This window comes from Otolemur garnettii, unplaced genomic scaffold (genome assembly GCF_000181295.1).
Source record: "Otolemur garnettii isolate 467f Iridium unplaced genomic scaffold, OtoGar3 scaffold00016, whole genome shotgun sequence".
NCBI lineage: Eukaryota > Metazoa > Chordata > Mammalia > Primates > Galagidae > Otolemur > Otolemur garnettii.
Window position 1 is genome coordinate 14,714,852 of NW_003852411.1, and position 27,923 is coordinate 14,742,774.

At 36.2% G+C, this 27,923-nt stretch overlaps 1 protein-coding gene across 2 annotated transcripts in view; it reads right to left on the minus strand.

Annotated features, from left to right (window-relative positions):
* Positions 1-7,382: 7,382 nt before the first annotated feature.
* RALGPS2 (Ral GEF with PH domain and SH3 binding motif 2) overlaps positions 7,383-27,923 on the minus strand; it is a 117,810-nt gene continuing 97,269 nt past the window's right edge. Inside the window, exons 12-19 of one of the 2 annotated variants that reach the window (XM_012802711.2) lie at positions 27,723-27,874; positions 22,370-22,424; positions 17,598-17,675; positions 15,905-16,010; positions 11,582-11,674; positions 9,600-9,705; positions 8,962-9,053; positions 7,383-7,426 (exon numbers count right to left, since the gene is read on the minus strand). In XM_012802711.2, the coding sequence (XP_012658165.1) occupies positions 7,397-7,426; positions 8,962-9,053; positions 9,600-9,705; positions 11,582-11,674; positions 15,905-16,010; positions 17,598-17,675; positions 22,370-22,424; positions 27,723-27,874 (712 nt within the window). In that variant the 3' untranslated portion in view covers positions 7,383-7,396. The remainder of the gene's footprint in view (positions 7,427-8,961; positions 9,054-9,599; positions 9,706-11,581; positions 11,675-15,904; positions 16,011-17,597; positions 17,676-22,369; positions 22,425-27,722; positions 27,875-27,923) is intronic. The other variant, XM_012802712.2, reaches the window with a different exon arrangement.

The window sequence follows — 27,923 nt, forward strand, 5'->3', positions numbered from 1 at the left end:
GAGGGGAGAAAGAGAGAGAAGGAGGGAGGGAGGTAGGGGGTCACAGTTGTGATATACTTCTTGGAGGCAGGACACAATTATAAGAGGGACTTTACCTAACAAATGCAATTGGTGTAACTTGGTTCTCTGTACCCTCAATGAATCCCCAACAACAAAAAAGTTAATAAAAATGCAAATATGGTAACAAAACATCCTCACACACAATCCATAATTTTAAGTAATTTATTTCAATAGAAATATTTCAGAAAACTGTACTTAAATTCACTTTAAGTTAGCTTATGCAAACACACTGAAGATCGCACACTCACATTTGCATATTAAAAAGAAATGAAAAGTGAGAGAGGAACCAAGCTGCACATCACTCGAGGAGGTCATAGTGCAATCGAGTGCTTCATCATTAGAGTACCTCAAGTTGTTAATTGGGATAAAGAAGAATAAAAATGGCTTGTGTTTTCCAGTATATTGTCATTGGGTACTTATCCCTACAGATGTTTGACTAGTCTCCCCCCACCCCCAACACGTGAACTTCAGTAGGTTGTAAAACAGTGAGTTTGTCAATAATCAAGGTGCAGAAATTCTTGAGTCTGCTGACTTCTTATCAGCTATTTTGTTAGACATACGAAGTCAGCAATTATTGGACTGTATTTGTGAATAGTTCTAGTAGGTGGTATCTTCAGGGGAAACTCAGTATATGTTAGCTGGTATCTAAAGCACAGCTAATATTTGTGAAGATTTTTGTTTTTCTATTAAAAAAAAAAAGAGTTCAGACCCCAAACCCTCTATATGTTCTTTTGATCCCACCATTGCTTTATAGTCCAAATGGCTTGAATCAAGTACAAATTCTGCTATCAACCCTTAAGGACCAGCTAACCCTTTCATTAAGCTTTAGCATCTTGAAGAAGGTGAACACCAATAGATCCCAATAATCTCACATAAGTGAAATATCTCCAATCTTTACTTTCACTGAGAAATCTAGTTTAGTTTCTTTAACCTTTCCTTTAATTTGTATATTGGAGTTATTTTTACCTTCTTGTGTAATATTTTCAAATAAACAACAACTGGTAAGTTGAGTGACTGCTTGCTCATTCTGAGTGTTATTTAAATATAACAAATAGAAACAAACCTCATGTCTGGCCACAGGGAATCCTATTACTGGAGTCCAGTAGCTTTAATAAAACCCAAATAAATTTTTTTCTGAATATATGTTATTCTTTTATGGATCTCTCAAAAGGCCTTATAATTAAATATGTGCTTAAAACAATAGCATCAACAACAAAATAAAAATAAACTTGGCTCTTTGATGTTGTATTTAAGAGAGTTTCTTTAAAAAGGCTCAACAATCAAGGAGGAAGGCAACAGTTACCTACAAGTTTCCGTCAAGACTTTCTTAGACGTATAGTGAGAAAGATGAAGCTGGTGGAGAGAGGGACAGCACACACTCCTGAAATCAGTGGAGTAAGAGGGCACAAAATTATTGTCATATGTGATGCCCTAAAATTGTTCTTCAAATTGATAAGGCACTGACCAAATTTTCCTCACACTGTAACTTGCAATATAGATGCAATGAAATTGCTTTCAATAAGTTTAAGAGTTTGCATGCACAGATCTCTTTCATTACCCTCCAAATAGAAGTCACTTTAGACACAAGCCATTTTTAGGGGAAGAAAACCAAAAGGTACTTAAATCATTTTGAAAAGGTTCACATGGAAAATAATTCATCACTAATGGGATTAAATAGCAATATTTGCGTCTCCAAGCTTAGAAAAACAGAATACCACTCTAGCTGTAAAATCATAGATTTACTGTGTTTGAAAAAAAAAATACAAAGGAGAGAAAATAAAAGCAAACCCTAAACAGAAACCTCATCACTTGCTTTGTATCATCCACTCATGCAACAGTAGTATTATTGTTCCCCTGGGACACAAATTCATTATCATTTTCAAAAAGGGATCCAATGATTTCAAAAGCCTTTGAAGCAGAGGATTTATTTTATTAACGATTATCTTCTGTTAAGCAACACTGGTACCCCTCTATTTGCAGATGATAATGTGGTGATTTAAAAACTGGTTATAAAGGAATGTGCCTCAAAACACAGGAAGGAGATTGATAGCAAATAGATTTTTTAAAAAAAGCCAACAGATGAAATCTCCTATGTCTACTGATTTCCAATTAGCATGATGGTCTATAGTTTTGTTATCAGTGGTAAAGGTATACAGATTTAACCTTAAAAAGAAAAGAAAAAAGAAAAAAGATTTACGTTTAAGTCATTTGGCCAGGTAAATTCCAATAATCCCAAGAGATCAACTGGCTTCTCTTAGGGGACCCCAGTTTTAACTCACATAGATACACCCGAATCTGTAAACACGTTTTCCATTCTTTGCTTCCTTCATAACAATAGTGCTTCTTGGGCTCCTTTATAAGTCTTCTAGAAGAGGAATAAAGCCCCTTGTAAAAACTTTGCGGCTATAAACACCCTGATACATGGCAAAGACTCAATAGCAACACAGTCCATGTAAAAGGGAGTGCAATAGTTATATGGCATTTTTCTCCCAGGAAAAGCATCTGTCATTGAAGCACATGTCTGGGCAGAAAAAAAAAAAAAAAACACAACAAAACTTGAACTTAACTGGTCTGAATCCCTTTTTGTAATGTTTACACAAAATTTACAGAGTGAAGAAAATTAAATAGGAAGGTGTGTTTAACCCTTAGTTGTCTTCCAATTCTTATAGTTTGGAGGTTACAGTAAAAACAATATTTAGAAAACAAGCACAGCCTGAACAAAGGGGAAACGAAATCAAAAATAGTGCTTAGAAAGGTCATGTAGTTTTCTTTATAATTGTATTTTTAAAACTAGTATGTTAGTTCCATATGAAAAATAAGGTCCTATGTTCAAACAAATTGTTCAATGAGATATGTACGCCTCAAATGATACTGGCTAGTATTTTAGACCACGACGTTAGGCGACATAACGTGCCCAGGGTCAGGCTTATCATAAACCAGAGTAAGAAAATTTCAAATTGAGTTTTCTTGGCTAGGGAAGAACCAAATGACAGGCTTAATAAGAAAATTCATCTTCCTAGTCATGAACTACCTATTTAATATATTTTGGTGACATATATTTTGTTTGAATTGTTATCGTATATCACTTAGTGAACTGTAGATCAAAAATTCACCTACACTATTTTAATTCACTTCTCTCACTGGTTTCAATTTGCTTCAAATGCTAAAATAATCTTAAAAAAGCAATGACCAATCTTTTGAAAGGACAAAATTAAAGACAGAAAAATGATGATGGCTTCTGAACGGTTTTGTTTTAGAGGAGACATCTGGCCAGAGGCCACAATTCTACCTATGAACTATCAGCCAAACGTGATGAACACTGTTTACTCTAGGCAAGCATCTGATGTTTGGAGCTGCAAATATCAGACACATCGTCCAGCCTACTGCTCTCTCTTTGGCAAAACTGTGATGTCAGGCTCTGACTTCTAGTTGCATATCTTCACAGATAACAGTTAACCTATAGCATATCTACTTTAGCTTATTTATGACAAACAAAATAATAAAAACAAATCCACAGGGTTCGCAGTCATGGTATCTTTTAAAAAGCAGATATACTGTCAAAAATGGTATTTCTAAAGAGAAATAAACAAAGAAACTTTAAAAAAATGTAAAACAAAAATAAGATGTGCAAGGTCTACGTAGTAATACTGCTGGCTATGCGGATGGCGTCTTTCTATGCACCCAACATGGGTTAAGCTTAGGAGATCATGAATTGAACAATCGTTCAGCACAGGCAACTTCTGCCCTCTCCAGATTATGTCACTAAAACCCAGAAATAATGGCATTTCTAACTGTCATATGAGAAGCAAATATCTGAACTCTTAACATCTTTTCCAAACAGAAAACTAAATTTAAAACTTAAACACTCAAAAAAGCTCTTTTATTTTCCTTTGGATAGACTTTTAGCTAGTTATTATATCAGCAATATTTTCTACTTAAGTTTTTTGGACTGAAGGGTAAAATACTTAGGATTTAAAAAAAAGTATAAAATTCTCTAAAAATACAAATGTGACAAATTTTATGAGAGGGCCAAAGTAACAGATGTCTATTAGCAGGTATTAGTCACAAAGCATTCATTACTTTGCTGCTGCTAAAATTTATGATGCCTCAAGAGTTTATAACATCCAACAACTAGCCTTGGTTCAAGTGTCATTTTGTTAAAATTCTAAGGCATCTTACCTTCAATTTCTTTTTTTAAATTCAACATTTATTTTAGAAATTAAATGCATTATTGCAGAGAAGAGCTTTAACAAAACTGCTTGGTCAACTACTGACAAAACACAGTTTCACGTCAGAAACTTATGTTAAGTTTTCAGAAAAATGTTTTGGTATCTTTACGGTAAGTTGTATAAGGAATAAAGTTTTGATATTTAAAATTCCCAGAATCTCAAACTTTCACCTTTATCCCTCTCAAAATTATTCTGTAGATCTTACAATAATAAAATACATACATACATTTATATGTGGAATCTTTTAAAGAAATATGATCCTCAATCTCATACCGAACAAAAACAAAGAAAACAAATAATAAAAAAATAACTCTGGCAGTATGCACATTAAACACTGTGAAAGAAAATATTCCGACAAAATACCAACATATCACCCGGATGATAAAAACCACCTGTGATTATGAGGGATAATCCAATCAACTTGGAAAAAAGATCTTATCACTGGACAATTCTTCTCAGAAAAGTCTGGGCTGGGATTATAGTCCTCTACTAAGCAGATCTGTGGTCCAACAATGAAATCATATAGAAAGCTAAACTTTAACCCCAGTTAGAAACAACCATGTTTTCTGGAGCCTACTTCTAAAAAAGGGTCTGGCAAATGAACACTCAGCCATTGTACCTCCTGTAGGAAATCATGTTCCCCATACAGTACTAAATTTCAGAAGTTTAGTGTTTAAAAAAATCTCCCCTCATCCAAAATAAAACACCCCCCGCCCAATTCCAACCAAACTCCAACAACTCACATTATTAACATTCCTAATTCCTACACTCTCGCTGGGAGAAAGCCAGGGAGGCTGCGGCCCACTGGAGGCTGAGCAAACCTCACAGGTGGGCTGCTGTACGATCCCTGCCAAGTATCTCTCATCTTGGTTGAAAACCAGCTCCTGATGTCATCCCTAAGAAATAGGTTTTTCCTTTTTAAAGCATATCTTAAAAAAAAGGCGATTCCCCCCTTCAAAATTAGTACAAAGTTAAAAGAAATGCAAATTAGCTACAATCTATTCCAAGCACAGCACCGCCAGAAGATTCACACACACTATTTGGTGTTTCATGTTGGTTTTCCTTTCACTCTTTTAAGGCAGTGGCTTCCACAGGTCAGTTCAGAGATAAGAAGCATGGTTCATGGCAGTTTGTTTTGCAATTCCAATTTGTTCTCTGGGAATATCTCGCTTCATTCCCTGAAATTAGTGCTTTTTTGGTTCAGAGCTCCAAAGGCTGAGACACAGCCTCTGGGGTCCTCCTAGCACAGGATGGTTTACAGCTGGCGCTCTTTTATTAGGTCCCTGTTTTCACACAGGAGTTCACCTTTTTTTTTTTTCCTCCCTCAGGCTTTTACTCAAAAGTCATCAAGTTTGTAGGAACCTAAAAAAAACAAGCATTACAAACTGAGTTTAAAAGTTGTTTTTCAAAGTGTATTTCTTGTCTTTATCATTTACACAATCCCAAATCTTCCTACCTAAATATCTTTTAGAAGAAATCTTTAATAGTCATGAAAAATGAATGCAATATGCTGGAACATTTTAGAAATGAGCTACTACTTTTTCTAGCAAACTGAATGTGGACAGGAGAAAGGGCACAGACACTTTCTTGTCTAACTTAAGGGGCTCAGTCGGTGTTTACTGAATGAATGAATGAAAAATGAATGACCCTAGTAGCGTGAGATTTGAGACGAACATGCTTGTCATCATTTATCTTCTCATAATATATATTAGAAAATGTCCTACATGCACATTTAAAAAAACCTGCACAGTTTTATAACAAACACACTAAGAATTTGTCAAATCATCATGAAAATATGCATAAAAGAATAAAACATTATTACATAAATTCTGACACTTTGTGACTGAGAAATCAATAGGTTATGAAACAGTTCACTACTCATGGACTGGATCATATTTCATTCGAGTTCTTTTAAGTCTGAAATTCAGTTAATAATTCTCTGAAATATTTGTTTTTTAAAATTTGTTGATGAGTTCTCTAAAGAACTAACAAGTGTTTCCTCATGTTAAAAGAAAATACTCTTAACCCTTAAAACCAGTTTCCAAAGCTTTGCCCGTAGAGATACTCGTATGTCAGTGGCCTTTCCTTGTCCCTCATGACAGCCTAACAGCTCTCACACCTCAGCAATCTTTCTCTTTGAAACCTGTTATACTCAACATGAGTAACGTATACACCTCAGCCTTTGAATAAAAACTTCTGCCAGGCACTGGCTCACGTATGTATACTAATTCCAGCATTCTTGATTGCTTGCGCTCAGGAGTTTGAGACCAGCCTGAGCAAGAGCGAGACCCCCATCTCTAAAAATAGCTGAGGACTGTGGCCGGTGCTTGTAGTCCTAGCTACTTGGTAGGCTGAGGCAAGAGGATCACTTGAGCCCAAGAGTTTCATGTTGCTGTGAGCTATGATGCCACAGCACTCTACTGAGGGCAAAAAAAGTGAGACACTATCTCAAAAAATAAGAAAAAATTCTGTTGGACAGTATGATCATAATTGAATTATAAGTCAAATACAAAAAGAATGCTCAAGTGCTTAACTATAAACTATCATGTCTGATTATAATAAATCTGTATTTTAATAAAGTAAAAGTTTAATTTCTTACTAAGTTGCCTGAATGTGGTTTAAGGTATTTTGCATTTTAGTCAGCGTGTTCTTCTAAAAACTTAAAAATTTCATAGGTCCTATTTATAAATATGTTACTAGTATTAATTCTTATAAATACAAAAATAAACAAAAACCATTTATAGACATGTGGCATCTGGTTGACTTATTCAGCAGGAATGCCCAGTAATACAGGAAAAGAAATTCAGCCTCTATGCTGATGTGCAAATACTTTCTAGATTAATCTTGGAATATGAGATTTTTAAAAAATGAGACTTAATACCTTAAGCTACATTTAAAGAAAATATACGGCATATAAGTGGATCCTGAAAGACTTAGCCTAGGCAAAAGATGGTCTGTTTCTTTCATTCTGCCCCAGATACTAATTTGACAAGGCAAGAAAATAATTTTGCTCTATGGCATTTCATGTCCTTTATGGAGGTTGTTAAAAATTGTAACATAACAAATGCTATTAGTTTTTCATATACAGTAGGACCTCCCTCAGGCTTTTACTCAAAAGTCATCAAGTTTGTAGGAACCTAAAAAATATAAGTATTACAAACTGAGTTTAAAAGTTGTTTTTCAAAGCAGTATTTCTTTTCTTTATCGTTTATGCAATCCTTGAGCCCAAGGATTTTCCCCATGTTAAAAGAAAGTACTCTTAATCCTTAAAACCCAAGGGACTGTAAGTTGACCAACCAAGAGACCGTAACAAACTAGTCAACATGAGGTGGTCAATATAAGGAACTAGGCTTACTGTACTGGTATGTACGCATGGTACAGGTCAGGTGTAGGAAAATTAGGTCTACTTCTGGAGTTGGTCAACTATGGACGTTCTACTGTCTATTTAAAAAAAATTACTTAGTTGCCTGAATGTGGTTTAAGGTATTTTGCATTTTAGTCAGAGTGTTCTTTTCATAGGTCCTATTTATAAATATGTTGCAAAAACAAACAAAACCACTTACTTTTGTATTATCCATACCCTAAGTTAGTAATTTTCAAATAGATTTAATTAGAAATAGGTTCTACAAAAGTCTATAGAAATTTCTACAACTGCTCTACCAATTTGTGGTTTAATTCTAACTGTGCAACAGAGTTTGGGGAAAAAAACACAATGTATTGCTTCTCTGCAGGTCAAAGACTTTGAATTAGTCCATCTTTGTTTTAGTAAACTAAAAATAGAATCCAAAGAAATGGTTTTTGGTTCCACTGTGACCACAGAACCCCAAATCAAGCTGTCAATAGGTCGTACAAAAGTAAATCAGCATGATTTTCATTAAAGTGCCATCTGGCTCGGCGCCTATGCTCAGTGGTTGGGGCGCTGGCCAGATACATTGGGACTGGCAGGCTTGAACCTGGCCTGGGCCTGCTAAACAAAAATGACAACTATAACAACAACAAAAATAGCCAGGCATTGTGGCAGGTGCCTGTTCCAACTACTTGGAAGGCTGAGGCAAGAGAATTGCTTAAGCCCAAGAGTTTAAGGTTGCTGTGAGATGTGATGCTATGGCATTCCACCGAGGGCAACATAGTGAAACTCTGTCTAAAAAACAATACATTAAAAAAAAAAAAAGTGCCATCTAACCACCCCTTCTATAGAAGGGGTAGGGATGTAGTCTCACTACACTATCCCACCACTCATTAGCTACCTCTATTTTGAACACCTTCACCTTGTTCCAGTTGTAGTGTCCTCACCCTCACTGTTCTCATCACCAGCCTCTGCTCTCCCTAATCCTCTCATAGCCCATTTCTTCTTGTCATTCATGCCGTTACCACCTCCTTGGGGAGATTTTTGCTGCTCACCCTTGTTTATTTAAAGCTGTCTCTCCTCCCATCACATAATACTATTTTGTTTTCTTTACCTAGTTCTCACTACTTGAAATTTTATATACTTGTTTACTGTCTAGCTCCTCATTAAAATGTGAACCCTCAAGTGGTACTGACTGTTGTCAACAAGAAAAAGAATAAATACATCACCACTCCCCTTAATTCAGAACTGGTTTACTTCTCTTTGGAACTCTTAAATATATTCTCAAGTGACAGACTTACTGTGAGAATTAAGAGAAATGCTTACCTGTTGTTTGTTACTTTGGCAGGCTGCACTTAAATGCTTAAACCACAGCATTGCATTCATTCTATTGCCAGCTTGAAACTTGTATGAATTTCCTAAAATTACCAAAAAGTAGGGGGGAAAGATAAAAGTCTAAGTACTATGACACATTCTAACTCTGCCAGATACAAAAGAATGAACTCAACATGACGAGGGGTGTCAGTTTCAGATTCTATTCATTTAATACTTGATTTTCCATCCCAATAATAATAAAAGTTCCTGATCCCACACATGCTAACATGTGTGTATTCAGGAAGTCACTGTTTCACAGCTTATGAATTGGGAGAAATAATTTTATTTGCCTCCTTTTAGGTGTTCTTTAGCATGAAGTACATAAATAAAAAAATTGTGTGGCTTCTCTAGATTCTTTAATTCTCTCCTTCCCTCCCTCTCTTCCTGGTCAGCACTCTAGGGATTAATTGGCCTTTTAATTTCCAAGCTAATGCCCATGTGTAGCAAAGAAAATAAGCTCTACAAATACCGATATCATCAAAATACATTACGTGATAAGGATATTCCTCAATAGATAAACCACACAAATACTTCCCTTGTTGAGTATTCCAGCTAAAGTGTCTTAATCTCTAGTTACTCTAATAATTCACCTTTCTCAGAGTCAGTCAAGAGGAAGAGATCTGGATGTTCTGGGTCATCAGCCATCATCACCATCCATCCTACTACAGATACATTCTTATTTGATGTGGATTTGAACTGAGAGATAAAGAAATAATCAGTGAAAACATTAATTTATGCTTCATACTAAGCTAAAGTATTGGAGAATATATATTTTTAGTTTCTCCTAATGAGATTATGACTTCTACAGGTTACCTGAATACCCTCTATCCTATTCTTACAATTGATTCATTTTTTTTTTTTTAAATTGTTGGGGAATCACTGAGGGTACAAAGAACCAGGTTACACTGCTTGCATTTGTTAGGTAAGAGGTAAGTCACACACTGTGACCCCCCCTCCTTCCCACCTCACCATTCCCCAACCTTCCACTATGTACTAGCATCAATTGTCCTCATATCAGAATTAAGTACACTGGCTTCTTGCTTCTCCATTCTTGTAATGGTTTACTAAGAAGAATGTGTTTCAACTCCATCCAGGTTAATACAAAAGATGTAAAGTGGCTCTGTATCTGAAGACAAAGGATTTAACTATATCAACCTTCCCCACCTGAGTATGGTAGTACTAACTAGAGTTGATAACTCTGCAAATGTTCCAGTAAATCTAATCATGTAGCATGTATGGGCATTACAGTCAACTCAACCACAAAACAAAAAATAAATATCCATGGAGAAAGATCTCCATGATCATACACTCAGTCCTTTACCTTAATGCAAGCGCTATCTAAACAGATTCAACAAGATAGTGAGAAACACAGGAGTACTTAAGAATGGATATACATAATTCCACTTAGGTACAGTTCAAAACGACACATATTATTATTATTATTGGGGGAAGCATATGGTCACACACTAGAAAAGCAAGATAATGCGTAAGACAGAGCTCAGGACAGAGGCAGGCTGTGGGTAGGCTGCTAAGGAAGGCACTGCTGCCTGAGGGTACTCTCCTCATTCATTTAAACCACAATTACTGTGCTTCAGGTTGATTAAAAGAGCTAAAATTGTGGGAATAAAGAAGAGTTTCTCTGATGTACACAGTATCATGTGGGTAATTTGTAGGTAGAGAAAGAACATTTTCCTGTACTAGATTACCACTTAATTCCCCACCAAATACATGATTTAAAAATAAAATTTTTCTCAAACAAATTTTACTAATGCAACATGAAAAATTCTTCCTTTCACAGACTGGTTGTATAATTGGCATATAAAAACAAAACAACCTGCAAAACAGATTTACAGGAATATTCTACATGGTGATCCTATAGCATCAAGACACCTTTTTTAAGTAAAAAGCGTAAGAAAAGTGGATAGTAGTAGCTACTTTGATCACTCATTCCTTTTCACTGTTGGGAAAAATCACTGAATCAGAGATTGAAGTAGTAAGAACTTTAGATGTCCCAAATTTTCACATTTTGCTGATTAGGAACTGAAACTCTAAGGCAGTAGTTTTAAACCATGTGTGAACCATAAACCCAGATTTGAGAAAACTTTGATGCCAAGAAAGATATCTGTAATGTGTAGTTTTGGCATTTGCAATGGAAAAAAAAATAGTATTCTAAAAAGGAACTTAAACTTTTGGAAGTTATTCCAAAGACCTTCTTTGGTCTGGTCTTACTAAATAAATAATTTGACTATAGCATTTACACAAGGAGAAAGTATACAATCCTCCTGGATTAGGAGATGGGGAAAAAAACATAAAGTAAAAAACCTTTGCATCTTAGCCAGGCATGGTGGTGGAGGCTGGTAGTTCTAGCTACTCAGGAGGCTGAGGAGGGAGGGTCTCTTGAGCCCTGGAGATTGAGATTACATAGTTGATCTAGGGTCACACCACTGCACTTGAGCCTGGGCAGTAATAAGAGACTCTGTCTCCAAAACAAAACAAAACAAAAACCCTACTTTCTTTACAACCACAAAAAAGCTACAAAACTATGCTAACAATTTAAAGAAGTTGTACTTACATGTTTTCTTTCCGTAGCCTTTAGAGATTTAGCAGCATAGTAAAAAAGTTGTGTCCCACACAAAGCTGCCCAATATTTTGTCCAAGAGGCTACCTGGAGAGGATAAAAACATGAATATACAGTTCAATGCTATTGGCTTTGTAACTGTTAACATGGCTTCTCAGTTTTTCTACATTCTTAGCACCAATGGTCCACTCCATTTTACTTCAGCCACCCAAGGCCTAACCTTAGAGTTGAGTCACATCATTTCTGAAATCTTCATCTCAAATATTTTTATCACTTCCAGCTAATAGTCTGTGCTATTCTCATTCAGATAATTATTTGGATAATCTCATCAAGAATCTGATACACTTTCAATATTGTCTAGTATTGCTACCCCTCTCCAATATTCTATCGCCCCACTTCTCTCTTGATATCCGTATGTTAGTCTATATTCCGCAGTCCAGAACTATATCCATTCCCTTCCAAATACTTTAATTCCATTGCCTTTCTCTACTGTTAGAACCCTAACCCTAGTCAATCTAGTCATCTGATTACTTAGCACCACATCACAAGAGCTGAATATTGCTGGAGAAATCACACAATTGTGCCAACTGATAAAATTACGGTCAGCAATCTCAAATGGAAATTAATAGTACTTTCCTTTTACCCAATCATGTCATTATACACACACACCCCTTTTCTCTCTGGAGATCATTACTTCATACTTTCTTCTCAAAATTTTAATATTTCCCCCCGCCCATGATGTCACTGCATACTTCCTATAGAAAAGCAGATGAAATCTGGTAAAAACTACCTCATCTTCCCAGAAACAACTCCAGCTAACTACCTGTTTGTAGACTCAAATACAAAGCCTTTCTTCCTGTACCGACAGAATAGTTAACCCTGATTCCATCAAAAGACATATTCATTAGTTATCCACTGCTCCGTTTTTTTTGTTGTTGTTGTTATTGTTGCAGTTTTGGCCGAGGCCAGGTTTGAACCTGCCACCCTACTCCCTGAGCCACAGGTGCCACCCTATGGGTGGGACCATATCTATGGTGCATTTTACAAGGGTACATGTTAAATCTACTAAGTGTAGAATATAAATGTCTTAACACAATAACTAAGAAAATGTGGTGAAAGCTATGTTAACCAGTTTGATGAAAATATTTCAAACTGTATATAAAACCAGCACGTTGTACCCCATAATTTCACTGATGTGCACACCTATATTTAATAAAAAAAAGACATATTCAACTCTCCTTTTATGCCCTAGATACCTATTATGTCTCATATTCTCAAGAAATTTGCTGTTGCAGTTAACTCTTCTCTCCACTGCCTCTCAGTTTCTCTCCCTCTACCATTATCATACAAATGGGCTTTAATAATACTCTCAGCATTAAAATCCCTCCTTTGCCTATCCCCTCACCCCTCAGATACCATCCAATTTCGCTGCTCCTTTTCATAATCTAACTTCTTGCAAGGTTGTCTCTAATTCTTGCCTGTACTTCTGTTTTGCCCATTTTCTACTCTCTTTATTTCATTTGGCTTTCAGGCTGAAACCACAGTCAACAAGGTCACTGAGAACTGTAACTTTTTTTTTTTTTTGAGACAGAGCCTAAAGCTGTCGCCTTGGGTAGAGTGCTGTGGCATCACAGCTCACAACAACTCCCAACTCATGGCTTAAGCGATTCCCTTGCCTCAGCCTCCCAAGTAGCTGAGACTACAGGTGCCTGCCACAATGCCCAGGTATTTTTTGGCTGTAGTTGTCACTGTTGTTGGCAGGCCCTGGGCTGGATTTGAACCTGCCAGCTCTGGTGTATGTGGCTGGCGCCTTAGCCGCTTGAGCTACAGGCACCGAGCCTGAGAACTGTAATTTTACCAAAGCCTCCTAGCAGGATGTGACCCAGCTGATCACTCCTTTCTTCTTTAAGTATTTTAACTACTAGGCTTCTGGAATACCAGTTCCTTAGTTTCCTCTGCACTCTTATTATAGGAGAACTTTAATGCTCTAGAGCTCTATTTACAGCCCTTTTTTTCTTCCCTAGATATACTTTTTTCATATGAGATAATCTATCTCAACTAGTTCCATACTTCAAATACTATTGTATGCTAAAGACTCTCTACATCTCTATCTCTGGATACTACCTCTCTGTTGAACTCTTAAAATTTTTAAAGAGTTAAACTGTTATCTCCACTTGAATGTTTATAAGCATATCAAACTGAACTCAGCCAACTTACCTGCCCTCCCCATTTCAATAAACGTCCTCAGCATCCCCCCAGCTCAGTCTCCAAACCTAAAAGTCATCTTTATTTCCACTTTTCTCTTATATACCACTTTTATTGTATCATCCAACAACCCTGGCTTTTGTCTCTGATCTCCTCTCCCCCCACCCCCTGCTCTTAATTTCAGTGCTTCAACCACACAAGCCTTCTGGAGAAGTCTCTGGAACTCTTGATCTTCATAAGACTGCCTTAGCTTCCTCACTCAGATCACAGCTCAAATGTCTTGCAATGGTGGGCAGCCTCTCCACCATTCTGCATCCTGTGACCTTATTTTAAGAACTTATGTAATCTCCATGAGGTAGGCACTATGCCTCATCTGGTTCACTGCTCTATTACTAGCATCTGACACACAGTAGGTATGGTAATGTCTCAAGTGACATGCCATTCTTAGTTTGCCAGCTGGCCTAAGGTCGCTTCTTGATTGAATGTGCCTTTGGTTTATTGTAATAAGCAACAAAATAAGATCACTCAGATGGAAAACATTTCTATATTTTAAGAAGCTCTTACACCTTCAAAAGCTTTAAATGTGAATATAAATCAAAGGCTTTATACTTCAAATTTGAGAAAAGAAAAAAATCTTTCTTTAGTAGTCAAAGCATTATGCTGGTGTTGGGGAAAACAAGCTTCTTTGTTTGTTATATATTAAAAGTGTTATTCTACCTAGCATTTTGTTTTCTCTGACACGTTGATAATCATGTTTTGGAAGATATTTAATATTTAGGTTCTATTTTACATGGGGAAGCAAAACTGTATTACAAAGATTTAAATAAGCAGATGAACCAAAAATAGTTGAATTCCATTTTTAGGGTTATTACTGTCTATTTTTTCTAAATTTATTACTAAAATATTTCTGAGTGATATACTTTCAGAGGTCTCTACGAAACAGTTTTGTGTAAGAACTATAACAGGCAGTAAGAAAAGTATAGGAGTATCTTGATTTAAGCACTCTTAATTCACATTTAGTGACTCACATCTGTAATCCTAGTACTCTAGGAGGTTGAGGTGGGTGGATGCCTGAGCTCAGGAGTTTGAGATCAGCCTGAACCAGTCTCTAAAAATAAATAGCCGGGTGTTATGGCGGGCACCTGTAGTCCCAGCTACCTGGAAGACTGAGGCAGGAGGATTGCTTTAGCCTAGGAATTTGAAGTTGCTGTGAGCTATGATGCCACTGCATTCTATGGAGGATAAAAAAGTGAGACTCTGTCTCAAAAAAAAAAAAAAATTAAGAAACCAATGTGTACACTAACCCTCCCCTTCCTTGGTATCACTTTCTATCGTTTTAATTATCCATAGCATTCATGGTATGAATATATTAAATGGAAAATTCCAGAAATAAGTAATTCATAAGTTTTAAGTTGCACATCATCTCAAGTAGCCTGATGAAATTTCTCTACACAACACTGATCTGTCTAGCCTGGATGTAAATTTTCCTTTGTCCAGTATCTCTACACTGTCTGGGCCACCTACCCATTAGTTACTATGTAGCAATTTCACTATCAGACTGACTGTTAGGGTATTTTTGGGTGCTTGTGTTCAAATAACTGTTGTTTTACTTAATAATGGCCCCAAAGAGCAATAAAAGTGATACTGACAACTCCAATATGCCGAAGAAAAGCTGTCAAGTGCTTCCTTGAAGTGAAAGGATAAAAATTGTAGACGTCATTAAGAAAAGTCATATGCTGAGGTTGCTAAGACCAACAGTAAGAATAAATCTGCTACCGGAGAAACTGTGAAGGAGGAAAGAAATTCATGCCAGTTCTGCTATCGCACCTCAAACTGCAAAAGTTAAGGCTGGTGCGTGGTAAGTGCTTAGTTAAGATGGAAAAGACATTCCTTTTGGGGTGGAAGGCAGAAATGGCTCTGGCACTGCCTGCCGTTTCAGGCCTCCGCTGGGGATCTTAGCACACATACATATTGCCCGAGAATAATTTATTTTAAATTATTTTGAGTCTACTAATATCTGGTTTTATTTCAATTATCTTAGTTATTTTTTGAGGTCTTATACAGTTGCATATTTTAAGAGGTATATTAAAATACAATATAATGAAATCTTACTGTAGGTTTTTTGCCTTCTTTTAACAAAGTTTTTCTCCTGAGAACACCTTGAATAGTAACAGCTCCTGGATATAAATGTACTGCCAAATCTTCTGATTCTGCAGAACTGTAACAATAAAATGAAGAAAGGGACACTTAAGGGCTTTTGTCTATGGCAGGCATCAAGTAGGTTCTTAAATAAAATAATTATTCTTAATTTTTAAAAACTCTGTTACTTTATTCAAAGCTGAGAAGATATTGACAACTTTAAAGGTTTATTAATCTGAAATTTATAAGCTGTCACAGAAGTTAATTAGAAGTTATTAAAGTCAGCAGATGGTTAAAAACACACACTTCATGACATTTGAACAAGTATAATTTAGAAAGAATGCAATAATTCACTTCTATAAAGATTAAATTAAAAACTTAAGATTTTTTTCTTCTTAACATGCCACACTGCATCACTGCTGTAATCTTATTTTCCCCATTAAAAGCTTTAAGTCCTGGTAGGAAAAATGAGGATTCTATTTGTTAAAAGTATTTAAGTCTATAAAACTGAGAATAAAAATAGCAGAAGCTCAAAAAGGAAAAGAAGAGAAAATCCATGCTTAATTCTAAAATAGCAAAAAGAAGTAATAAAGGCAATAACATAGTTAAAAAACTTAATGCAATAAATCTTAATGCATTTAAACACTGCCAATGCATAACTATTTGATTATAGCCAAACAACTCTCCGAGTTGAGAATAACCCTCAAACTCAAGATTTACTTTTCATGTATCTTTAAAAAGCATCATAAAACAACCAATATTTTAATATCTTTTCCCAACTAACTTTAGGTTTAATATTTAAAAGAATGATTTTTATATATGCCAGTTAAACATACACACTGATAAAACTATCATTCCCTGGTGACTTAACATGAGCTGCAGAACTAGTACAACAGCAAAAAAACCTGAAGTTGCTACTTTATTCCTTTGTGATTATTTAGGTGTCTTCAAAGTGACTTAAAAACCAGTAGAAATTTCATGCTAGAGCTATTATTAAAATCTATTTTAATAAGGAGGAGATTAGACACCATCAAACTGACATAAAGTCTGCTTCTAAACTTTGTTATTTTGTTGTTATGAATTGTTTGATCACCAATTACCACTAGACCCCATGACCTCTAGGTACCATCTTTATCTGCCTCCATAGTTTATACGCAGTAGAATGTGGAAAGAGACCAAACTTAACCAGATGACCGATTTAATGAATATGAGTTTAAATATACAAATATTACTTAATGAAACAGACTTGTCTAAATTTAGGACCTGTGGTTTATCTGAAAAACTTTAGAACAGACAAATCAAATGTCGATTTATTAGCAAAGTAAAGGCTTTGATTGCAGTTTATGAATAACAAGCAGATTTTTACGTTGCTCATTCAAAAACTAGCAGCATTAGAAAGAAACACCTGTGTTAAAAGGATACCAACTAGGAAGCATTTAAAAAATGTGACAAAGATGCAAGTCAGCATTTAGCTCTATGGATCAGAAAGTATAGTTCAAATTCTTTTCCACACTAAATCTTGGAAAGAAAGTTTTTCTGGGCAATCTGTTTAGTTTTTAAATCAATTAGTTGAGAAAGAACAGAAATAATGTGAGATCACACCCATGTAAGCCAATCACCAACACCAGAGGGAGTTCTGTGACCCCTGAATGCAGGGGAATTGTACCTGCTGGCCTTCATGTGGCTTCGATAGCCATTTCGTGCCACTCTTGTCACCGGGCCGAGAGAATGGTATAATCTGTTCCTGTTGGATTCCATTATAAATTGTATATATTACATATATTTTTATTCACACAATCATTAATACCTATAACAGTATAATAGTTTCTTCATGTAATATAGCTTTCTAAATCTAACAGAAGGACAGTGTTCTTTCTTTTTTAAAGCATGCAGCATAGATTTCAAAATTTTTTTCTTTTACTATTGACTCTAAAAATAAATATAGGAGTTTAGTACATACCATATCCTTACATATACATTTACTTCAACAAATCTACTAAAAGAATTAAAGAGCTACTTATAGCCGAATAAATTAAAACCTGAAAAATATTTCAAAAATCCTTTCTATTTTACTTCTTGGATTACAGTTTGAATATGATGCCTGAATTTATATGAAAAATTCATTTTTATAATATGTCCCTGTGAAGACACCTAAAAGCAATGTGGCTTGTAAACTTAAAACTCATGAGGAAAACCTTATTTTCCTCTTTGTTATATTAATCAAAGAAAACTAATAAAAGAGATGAACTGAATAATATATGTATATTATTTCTATATCAACTGAAAAAGCCAATAAATGATAAAAAATGGTTTGAGTTAATATATGTATCCAAAATGGCATATTATACTTAGCAAAAGCAATAAACATAAGACACATAAAAACACTAATGCTTTTTTGCTTGGGAAAAGTCAAAATTAGCATTTTTTGTTTGTTTGTTTTGAGACAGAGTCTCTCTTTGTCATCCTGGGTAGAGTGCTGTAGCGTCATAGCTCACAGCAACCTCAAACTCTTAGGCTAAATGATTCTGTTGCCTTAGCCTTCCAAGCAGCTGGGACTACAGGTGTCCACCACAATACCCAGCTGATTTTTTTTTTTCTTCTTTTAAGAGATGGTTCTTACTATGGCTCAGGCTGGTCTTGAACTCCTGAGCTCCACAATCCACCCACCTTGGCCTCCCAGAGTGCTAAGATTATATATAGGCATCAGCTACTGCATCCAGCAAAAGTAGCAGTTGAGAAATAATATATATTTTTTAATATTATTAATTTTTAATTTTTTAACATTATTAATATTAATACTTTAGCAACTTAAGCAACAATGTATTTGATTTCTCTATAGGAAGAATGGTAAATGGCAAATTAACAGTCACAGTATTATTTTGAAGTTCCCTATTCACGAGTAGTTATATCCTAATTCTTTATTCACTTTTTATTATTAATTATTAATACATGTTTGAATCTTGCTAGGCAGCATTCATTTAACTCTTCCTGAAATGCTCTGAGAGCCACTGATTTAAACTTGACATACGTAGATTGTTTAGCTGAAAATGTCTGCAAAGCAAAACATTTGTCATAAAAGAAAAATATTGTTTGAAATGTGAAGGTAACACCATTATATAGTATCTTCATTGCTTGATACTTATGCTGAAAGAAAGAAAAAGAAAAATATACTTTCTTTATAAGTAACCTGCAGGGATGAGAACAGATTATTCAGCACAATTATCATTCTGGTTACTCAATCAATCAAAGAAACAATATTGTTAATGTTTTTTATGTAAAGATCATAACCATACTCTATAATCAAAGTGTGATGGTATTATGATCCTTCTATTGGGAAAGAAAATTTGTACAAATTTAGAAGCATGTCAGAAGTAACACTTGTATTTTTCCCATTTGAAGCAAACCCAAATAAAGAGATTAAAAGTAAAAGTTGAAAGAGAAATAATATATAAAAACAAATTGTTAAAAATCCCTGAAAACAAAGAGAACAAAACTTGGGAACACTGATAATTAGAGTAGAAAGGGTTAAAAGTACTTTGAAATGTAGGCCTTAGAAATAAAATCTTAGTATTTTCAACTCCAGTTTTAACATGACATTCAACATTTAACCTACACAACCTTTATATTGAGTAATATAGGCATTATTTAGAAACTTAGTTGCTTAGTTTATATACAAAAGGGAGCAATTATTTTATTCAAAAGTCAAATATCTTATGAGTTTAAACATGGCAGAACTGAAATGATGAGAGGTAATATAAGAATCCTAACAAACAATTAGTAAATATCATTTGTATTGTTTGGCTATGTTCTTAGGGAGATCTCATAGGTATCTGAATACAGTATGCTATTTGCTATAGACAGATGATGGCTTTTATATCTTAAAGCAACAAAGAAAAGAAGAAGGGAGCACAATTTGTACTATTTCATTAAGTCTGTGTACCTTGTGTAAGTTTTGAGTTCTTAACAATTTAAATTCAAATTTCAAGCTGCTTTACTTACAGTATAATTTAAAAATCTATTAAGTCCCTATTAAAATACCAACATTGTATTTTCAAGACTCGGAAAAAATAATTCTTCGTTTTGTATGGAACCAGAAAAAACCTTATTTAGCTAAGGCAGTTCTTAGTAATAAAAACAAAACCGGGGGCATCAGCCTACCAGACTTTAGGCTGTACTACAAGGCCATAGTGGTCAAAACAGCATGGTATTGGCACAAAAATAGAGACATAGCATCTGGAATTGAATAGAAAATCAGGAAATGGGCTTGGTGCCTGTAGCACAGTGGTTATGGCGCCAGCCACATACATGACACTGGCCAGTTCGAATCTGGCCTGGGCCAGCTAAACAACAATGACAACTGCAACAAAAAATAGCCAGGTGTTGGGCGGTGCCTGTGGCTCAGTGAGTAGGGAGCTGGCCCCATATACCAAGGGTGAAGGTTCGAACCTGGCTCCGGCCAAACTGCAACAACAACAAAAAAATAGCTGGGTGTTATGGCAGGTGCCTATAGTCCTAGCTACTTGGGAGCCTTAGGCAAGAGAATCACCTAAACCCAAGAACTGGAGGTTGCTGTGAGCTGGATGCCATTGCACTTTATTAAGGGCAACAAAGTGAGATTCTGTCTCTAAAAAAAAAGAGCCAAGTGTTGTGGTGGGTACCTGTAGTCCCAGCTACTTGGAAGACTGAGGCAAGAGAATCACTTAAGCCCAGGAGTTTGAGGTTGCTGTGGGCTGTGACGCCATAGCACTCTATTGAGGGCCACATAATGCGTCTGTCTCAAAAAAAAAGAAAACGAGGAAATGAAACTAATAACTTACAGCCTCCTAATCTATAAACCAAACAAGAACATACACTGAGGAAAAGAATCCCTATTCAATAAATGGTACTGGGAGAACTGGATATCCACATGTAAAGACTGAAACTGGACCCACATCTTTCTCCACTCACAAAAATTGATTCAAGATGGATAAAAGTTGTAAATGTAAGGCATTTCTTTCTTTTCTCAAAGAAAGCATGGGAAAAACAATGGAAGATATTGGCCTGGAGAAAGACTTTATGAAGAAGACTCCCGTGGCAATTGCAACATCAACAAAAATAAACAAATGTGATATAATTAAACTGAAAAGCTTCTGTACAGCCAAGGAGACAACCACCAAAGGAAATAGACAACTTACACAATGGGAAAGGATATTTGCATATTTTGAATCAGACAAAAGCTTGATAACTAGGATCTATAGAGAACTCAAATTAGTCAGTATGATAAAAGTCAAAAATCCTTTATCAATGGGCAAGAGAGATGAACGGAACCTTTTCTAAAGAAGACAACGAATGGCTAACAAACATAAGAAAAAATGCTCATCATCCCTAATTATTAGAGAAACGCAAATCAAAACCACTCTGAGATATCATCTAACCCCAGTGAGAACGGCCCACATCACAAAATCTCAAACTGCAGATGCTGGCATGGATGTGGAGAGAAAGGAACACTTTTACATTGCTGGTGGGACTGCAAACTAGTACAACTTTTCTTGAAGGAATTGTAGAGAACTTTCAAAAGAACTCAAACTAGACCTTCTATTTGATCCTGCAATCCCATTACTGGACATCTATCCAGAAGAAAAAAATCCTTTTACCATGAGGACACTTGCACTAAATTGTTTATTGCAGCTCAATTTATAATTGCCAAAATGTGGAAACAGCCTAAATGCCCACCAACTCAGGAAGGAATTAACAAGCTATGATATATGTAAACCATGAAATACCATTCAGCTATTAGAAAAGATGGAGACTTTACATCTTTTGTATTAACCTGTATGGAAGTGGAACACATTCTTCTTAGTAAAGCATCACAAGAATGGAGAGGCAAGAAACCTATGTACTCAATTCTGATATGAAGACAATTAATGACCTAGTTAAGGTGTGTGACACACCTTTTGAGGGTGGGACACAATTTTACCTAACAAATGCAATCAGTGTAACTTGGTTCTTTGTACCCTCAATGAATCCCCAACAATTAAAAAAAAAATCAATTAAGTCATTTTGTCCTTGATAAAGTGGTAGAGAATAAAGTTGACCATTCCACTAAATGCCATAAAATAACTTAAATGAACCAGAATTTAAGAAAATAATTTTACGTTTGAATACATAATTATGTAACTTGACTATGATGCATTATTTTTAATTACAATTTTAAATGTACTACAATTTGAATACATGTATAATGCCAGCAAGTAAATTATTTACAGCTTTGACTCTATCGGTCACTCATTCTCACTACTGACAATTCCAAACTTAAATATCAATTTCTAATTTCTTCTACCAGCAGAAAGCTTAAGTAGTCCCATAGGGGTATAATAAACACTATCTCCTAAAATTCATGATATTATATACTTTAAGACAGACAAACTCAAAATAGTTCAAGTAGACAATTTTTCTTACCTTTCAAAAGCAGGCCATGAGGTCTCTTCACTTAGTTCAGAACCATCACTGCTACCTAAAAATCAAAAGATATTCTATTTTTTAGACATAAGAACTATTTTTCCAGTTTGGATTTTATATTTAAAAAATAAATTTGCTCCCTATGCTTGTAAAATGATAATCACATTGTGGGTGAACATACACATATAATTCTTTATTCAGTATTACTGCTGCTAGGTTTATTTTGCAATATATTGGATTATAGTTGACAAGACAACCTAAAATAACAAATTAGCATAAAATATTTTTGCATGCCTACTTGTAGCTCGAATTCTTTTTTTTTTTTTTTTAAAGACAGAACCTCAGGCTGTTACCCTGGGTAGAGTGCTATAGCATCACAGCTCACAGCAACCTCCAACTCCTGGACTCAAGTGATTCTCCTGCCTCCGCCTCCCAAGTTATAGCTCAAATTCATTATGTTAATAATCAATAAACATAAAATAGCACAAAATTTTTCCTATTGTTTGTCATACTCTAGGACCAATATATAGCAGAATCCCCCCACAGTTGACTACCTCCCTATATTGACCACCTCCTTAAGTTGACCTTTTTTTTCATAGACAGGACAGGCATCACATGTATGTTATCACTATGGCAGGCCTAGTTCCTTATGTTGACCAGTTTGTTACAATTTCTTGGATGGTCTACTTACAGAGGTAATTATGAAATTCTTTTTCTTTGTATTAAAATCCATTACCATTGCAAGGACAAAAAACTCAATGAAATCCAATTCTTTACCTTTAGAGACAAGGTTGAAGAGGATGGAATCCCAAAATTAAAAGAAAAATTAGTGCTATAAAATCATAGCTTTTTCTTTGGCCAGAAAATCAGTTAAAATAAACTTCAAATAGAAAAGTTTAAAATTAGCTGGAAAATGGCTTAGACTGACTTAAAAATTATTTTAAACATAATTCTGACTCCCAATAAAATTAGGAGGAATTTATGTTAAGTGGAATAGTCTATCAGACTTCTACAACCAGGGTTCTGTGACAAACTCAAACTCTAACACTGGAAGAAGGTATCCATTAGCTATGATAGATATAAACCTCTTCTATGGGTTAGGCATGGCACTACTTATGTACCGTCCTTGCATGAATGAGACAACCATCGCTGAAACCCACTGGTGGTGGCGGGGCCTTATCTTTTGATGTGTGGCACTATGTGGTAAAGATCGAAAGTTAAGCATAATTAGTATATTTGTAGAAAATGTAAGCTTTTTCAGAAGTGTGAAGCTCAGAGTGATTATGCCTTCCTTAGCTAGATGAGATGACTCTAGGTTATCTAGGACCTATGAAGGTCTGACAGTTAAGTTTGTGAACTCATCCTAGAGAAGTGCTACATACCTCATTGCTGAATATCACTACAATCACATTTCAATGACTCTCCTTGGGAACCTATGCATTGGTGCCAGTGCCTAGCCCACCTTTCAAAGCAATTTTGGAACTCTTTTTCTGGAATGACCACTGACAACTAAGTTTGCAAACTTGCTACTGTGCGCCCACATTGGCAGCACTATACAAACTACTCAGTAAGGTTTCATAACCTTGACTCACAGCTGTGTTCATGTTGATGTGTGTTGGTCAGTATCTCGCTGAGTGGCATTCAATACTATTGCTGTGTGTTTTTGCGAGCTGTTCGATGACAGCTCTCACGGTCACTGCAGAAAAAGAGTTCTGAAGCATGGAGTAGGCCCCGGTGTCAGTGCATAGCTTCCCAAGGGTAGTACTTAGAAGATGACCATGGTGATATTCAGCAATGAGCTATGTAGCATGTTTTTCTAGGATGATTTTGCAAACTTAATTGTCAGACCTTGTAGATACTGCATTAGAAAATGTATGAGGCCATTATTTCAAGCACTGACTACAGTACTTTCAAAGCCTTCATAGTATGGTAGATTAGTATTGCATGTAAAAGTTATAGCTAAAGAAAAGACTATTTTGTGTCTTAACACCTACCACCATCTTATGTTAGTAATCTTATTCTTTTCCCATTACGTTAAAGCTTTAAAACAAAAATTCTGGATGCCTTTGTGTAACATGTTCTTAATTGGCCCGGTGCCTGTAGCTCTGTGAGTAGGGTGCTGGTCACATACACTGAGGCTGGCGGGTTTGAGCTTGGCTGGGGCCTGCTAACCAATGACAACTACAACCAAAAAACAGCCAGGCATTATGGCAGGTGCCTATAGTCCCAGCTACTTGGGAGGCTGAGGCAAGAGAATCGCTTAAGCCCAAGAGTTGGAGGTTGCTGTGAGCTATGACACTATAGCACTCTACTAAGAGGGACATAGTGAGACTTTGTCTCAAAAAAAAAAAAAAAAGGTTCTAATTTACAGCAAGGATACAACACTCTTATACTGTCTATCTGGCCTTAGATTAAAAAAAAAAAAAAAACACGAACGAAAAAAATCTGCTGTATGAGAGAAAAGTCTCCAAAGAGACACTAACTGTAACTCAAAAGAACTATCTTGTGGTAATCAAAAGAACGCCTGTCAAAAGTAAAAGCTACAAATAAACTAGAGCATAATAATCATTATGATATTTATGATGGGGAAAAGCAAATATTATATATACTTGACAGCTGCACCTTTAAAAATTATTTTTTGTGGGCCAGGCATGGTAGCTCATGCCCATAATCCTAACACTCTGGCAGGGCAATACAGGATGATCACTTGAGCTCAGGAGTTCAAAACCAACCTGAGCAGGAGTAAGACCCCGCTCTTTACTAAAAACAGAAAAATTAGCTAGGCACTGTGGTGGGAGCCTGTAGTCCCAGATACTCAGAAGGCTGAGGCAGCAGGATCCCTTGAACCCAAGAGTTTGAGGTTGCTGTAACCTAGGGTGACATCACTGCACTCTACTTGGGGCAATAGAACAAAACTCTATATTCCCTCCTCCCCCCCTCAGAAAACCTTTTTTTATGTTTTGCTTTAAGTGGCATGCCAGATTCCATAAAGTGTAACAAATTTTTGATTGGTAAAAGTTCTTCCTTTTGCAAATTTTCCTGTGTATTATTTCTCAGACAGAGGTTAATATTTGTTCTTTTTTTTTTTTTTTTTTAAGAGACAGAGTCTTACTTTATTGCCCTTCATAGAGTGCTGTGGTGTCACAGCTCACAGCAACCTCCAATTCCTGGGCTTAGTTGATTCTCTTGCTTCAGCCTCCCGAGTAGCTGGCACCACAGGCGACCACCACGACGCCCAGCTATTTTTTTGTTGCAGTTTGGCTAGGGCTGGGTTTGAACTGCCACTCTTGGTATATGAAGCCTGTGCCCTACCCACTGAGAAACAGGAGCTGCCCTTGAGGTTAATATTTGTACATAGCCAACTTAGAACAGCAGTAAGAGGTATTTCAGGTGATAAACTTGCCTTCTATTTAAAAAATTTTGTCATCTGGGTGGCGCCTGTAGCTCAGTGGGTGGGACCTATAGTCCCAGCTACTCGGGAGGCTGAGGCAGGAGTATTGCCTAAGTCCAGGAGTTGCAGGTTGCTGTGAGCAGTGTGATGCCACAGCACTCTACTGAGGGTGATAAAATAAGATTCTGTCTCTTAAAAAAAAAAAAATGTGTCATCATTTAGTCATTTGCATTTATAAAACAGTAACTCCAGAATAAACAACAGTTGAATAGTAATGGAGAGCTCTGAAGTAATTTTATTTTCAGGGTTTGGAACTCTCAAGGGCTAAAGAAGTGAATATGTTCAAGAAAATGAATTTCCTTTTGCATCTCTTTGTATTGGCTGTGAATCAATATTGAGAAGATCACATTAACAATAACAGGCTTTGCCCTTTGGCAACCCGATACTTAATCACAGAGGAAGACATTCTCTTCTCTTCTCTATTTTTAAATATAAAAATAGCAATATATGATAATGTCCAATTACAAAAAGAAACAATGCTCATCTAGGAGATTCAGAAAATAAATACAACTTCAGGAAGTAAAAATAAATTTACCTTCAGGAAGTAAAAATAAATTTACCTTCAGGAAGTAAAAATAAATTACCCGTAATTTCACATCCCTTTTTTTTTTTTGAGACAGAGCTTCAAGCTGTCCCCTTGGGTAGAGTGCTGTGGCATCACAGCGCACAGAGTCTCACTTTATCACCCTCAGTAGAATGCTGTGGAATCACACTGCTCACAGCAACCTCCAACTCCTGGGCTCAAGCGAGTCTCCTGCCTCTGCCTCCCAAGTAGCTGGGACCACAGGCGCCCGTCACAACGCCTGGCTATTTTTTTCTTTTTGGTTGTAGCCATCATTGTCATTTGGCGGGCCTGGGCTGGATTCGAACCTGCCACCTTAGGTGTATGTGGCTGGCGCCTTAGCCACTTGTGCCACAGGCGCTGAGCCTCACATCCCTTTTTAGTGTGGCCCCAATTTTATGCTCTTCTTTATAGCAGCTATCTTTGTACAGGGAGTCCATAAAGTTGGTGTGCTATTTAAGACTGCGGTCTCACCCCTCACTGTGAAATCTACTCCAGTTGTTAGGGCTTTGCCTTCACCATTCTATGCAACAACCCTTGTCAAAGTCCCCAGTGACTTTTATCTTGCCAAATCCCCTGATCAATTTCCCGTACTCACCTTATTTCTCTTTTTTGCATTTGATATTGATCGATTCAGCACTTTCTTCTTCCTGGAGACACTCTGTCTACTCTACCAGGCTCCTGTAATACCACATTCTGTTTCTGTCCCCTACTTCATTGACCTCTCCTTTATAGTTGCCTTTGATGGCCCATCTTTTTTTAAAACCAATAATTTAGTCAAACCTCTAAATATGACAAAGTTCTCTTATTTTTTACATCCTCTCCCTAGTTCCTATCTGGCTCTTCCTATCTGACTATACCGCACTGAGCTCCAGATTCATTCATTCACAATCTGCCTGACAGCCCCATGGACTCTAAGCATGTCAGAGACAGAACTCTTGATTCCCCAAACTCAGTCACTCTTCACAAACACTTCAATGTCTTCTCTACCTTGGTAACAGCACTATCATCTAACTAGCTGTTTAATCCAAATAACCTGGAGTCATACTTGACTATACCCTTTTCCTTATTCCTATATCCAAACTGAATGCAGTTAATAATGCAACCGGCTCATATTCTTTTCCTACTATTCTTCCAGTGCCTCCCATTTGGGAGTCAAAAACATTAAGCACTTTAAAAACCATCATGAATTATTAACTTCATCCTATATGTAATTGCTACTTTTTTTTAAACCAAATTTTCTCTATGTATGGTAGGGTTAAAGATGTTTGTCTAGGTGAGTTTTGTTAAAATTTTCATTGTATGTTAAGTTGGAACCCTTTCAGAGAACTATTTCTCACCTATTGATATTCCACTGGAAAGAGTAGAACTTTCAGCTTGGCCTCGAGACGGTGCATGGGGCTCCATGACGCTATCATCTAACAGATGTCTTGGCCCTGCATTTGGGAATGTTGCACTCTTAAACTCTGTCGTGTTCATTTTATGAATGAAACTGGAAACAAAGAGAAACATTTTTCACATCTTTTATTATTGTTACGAAT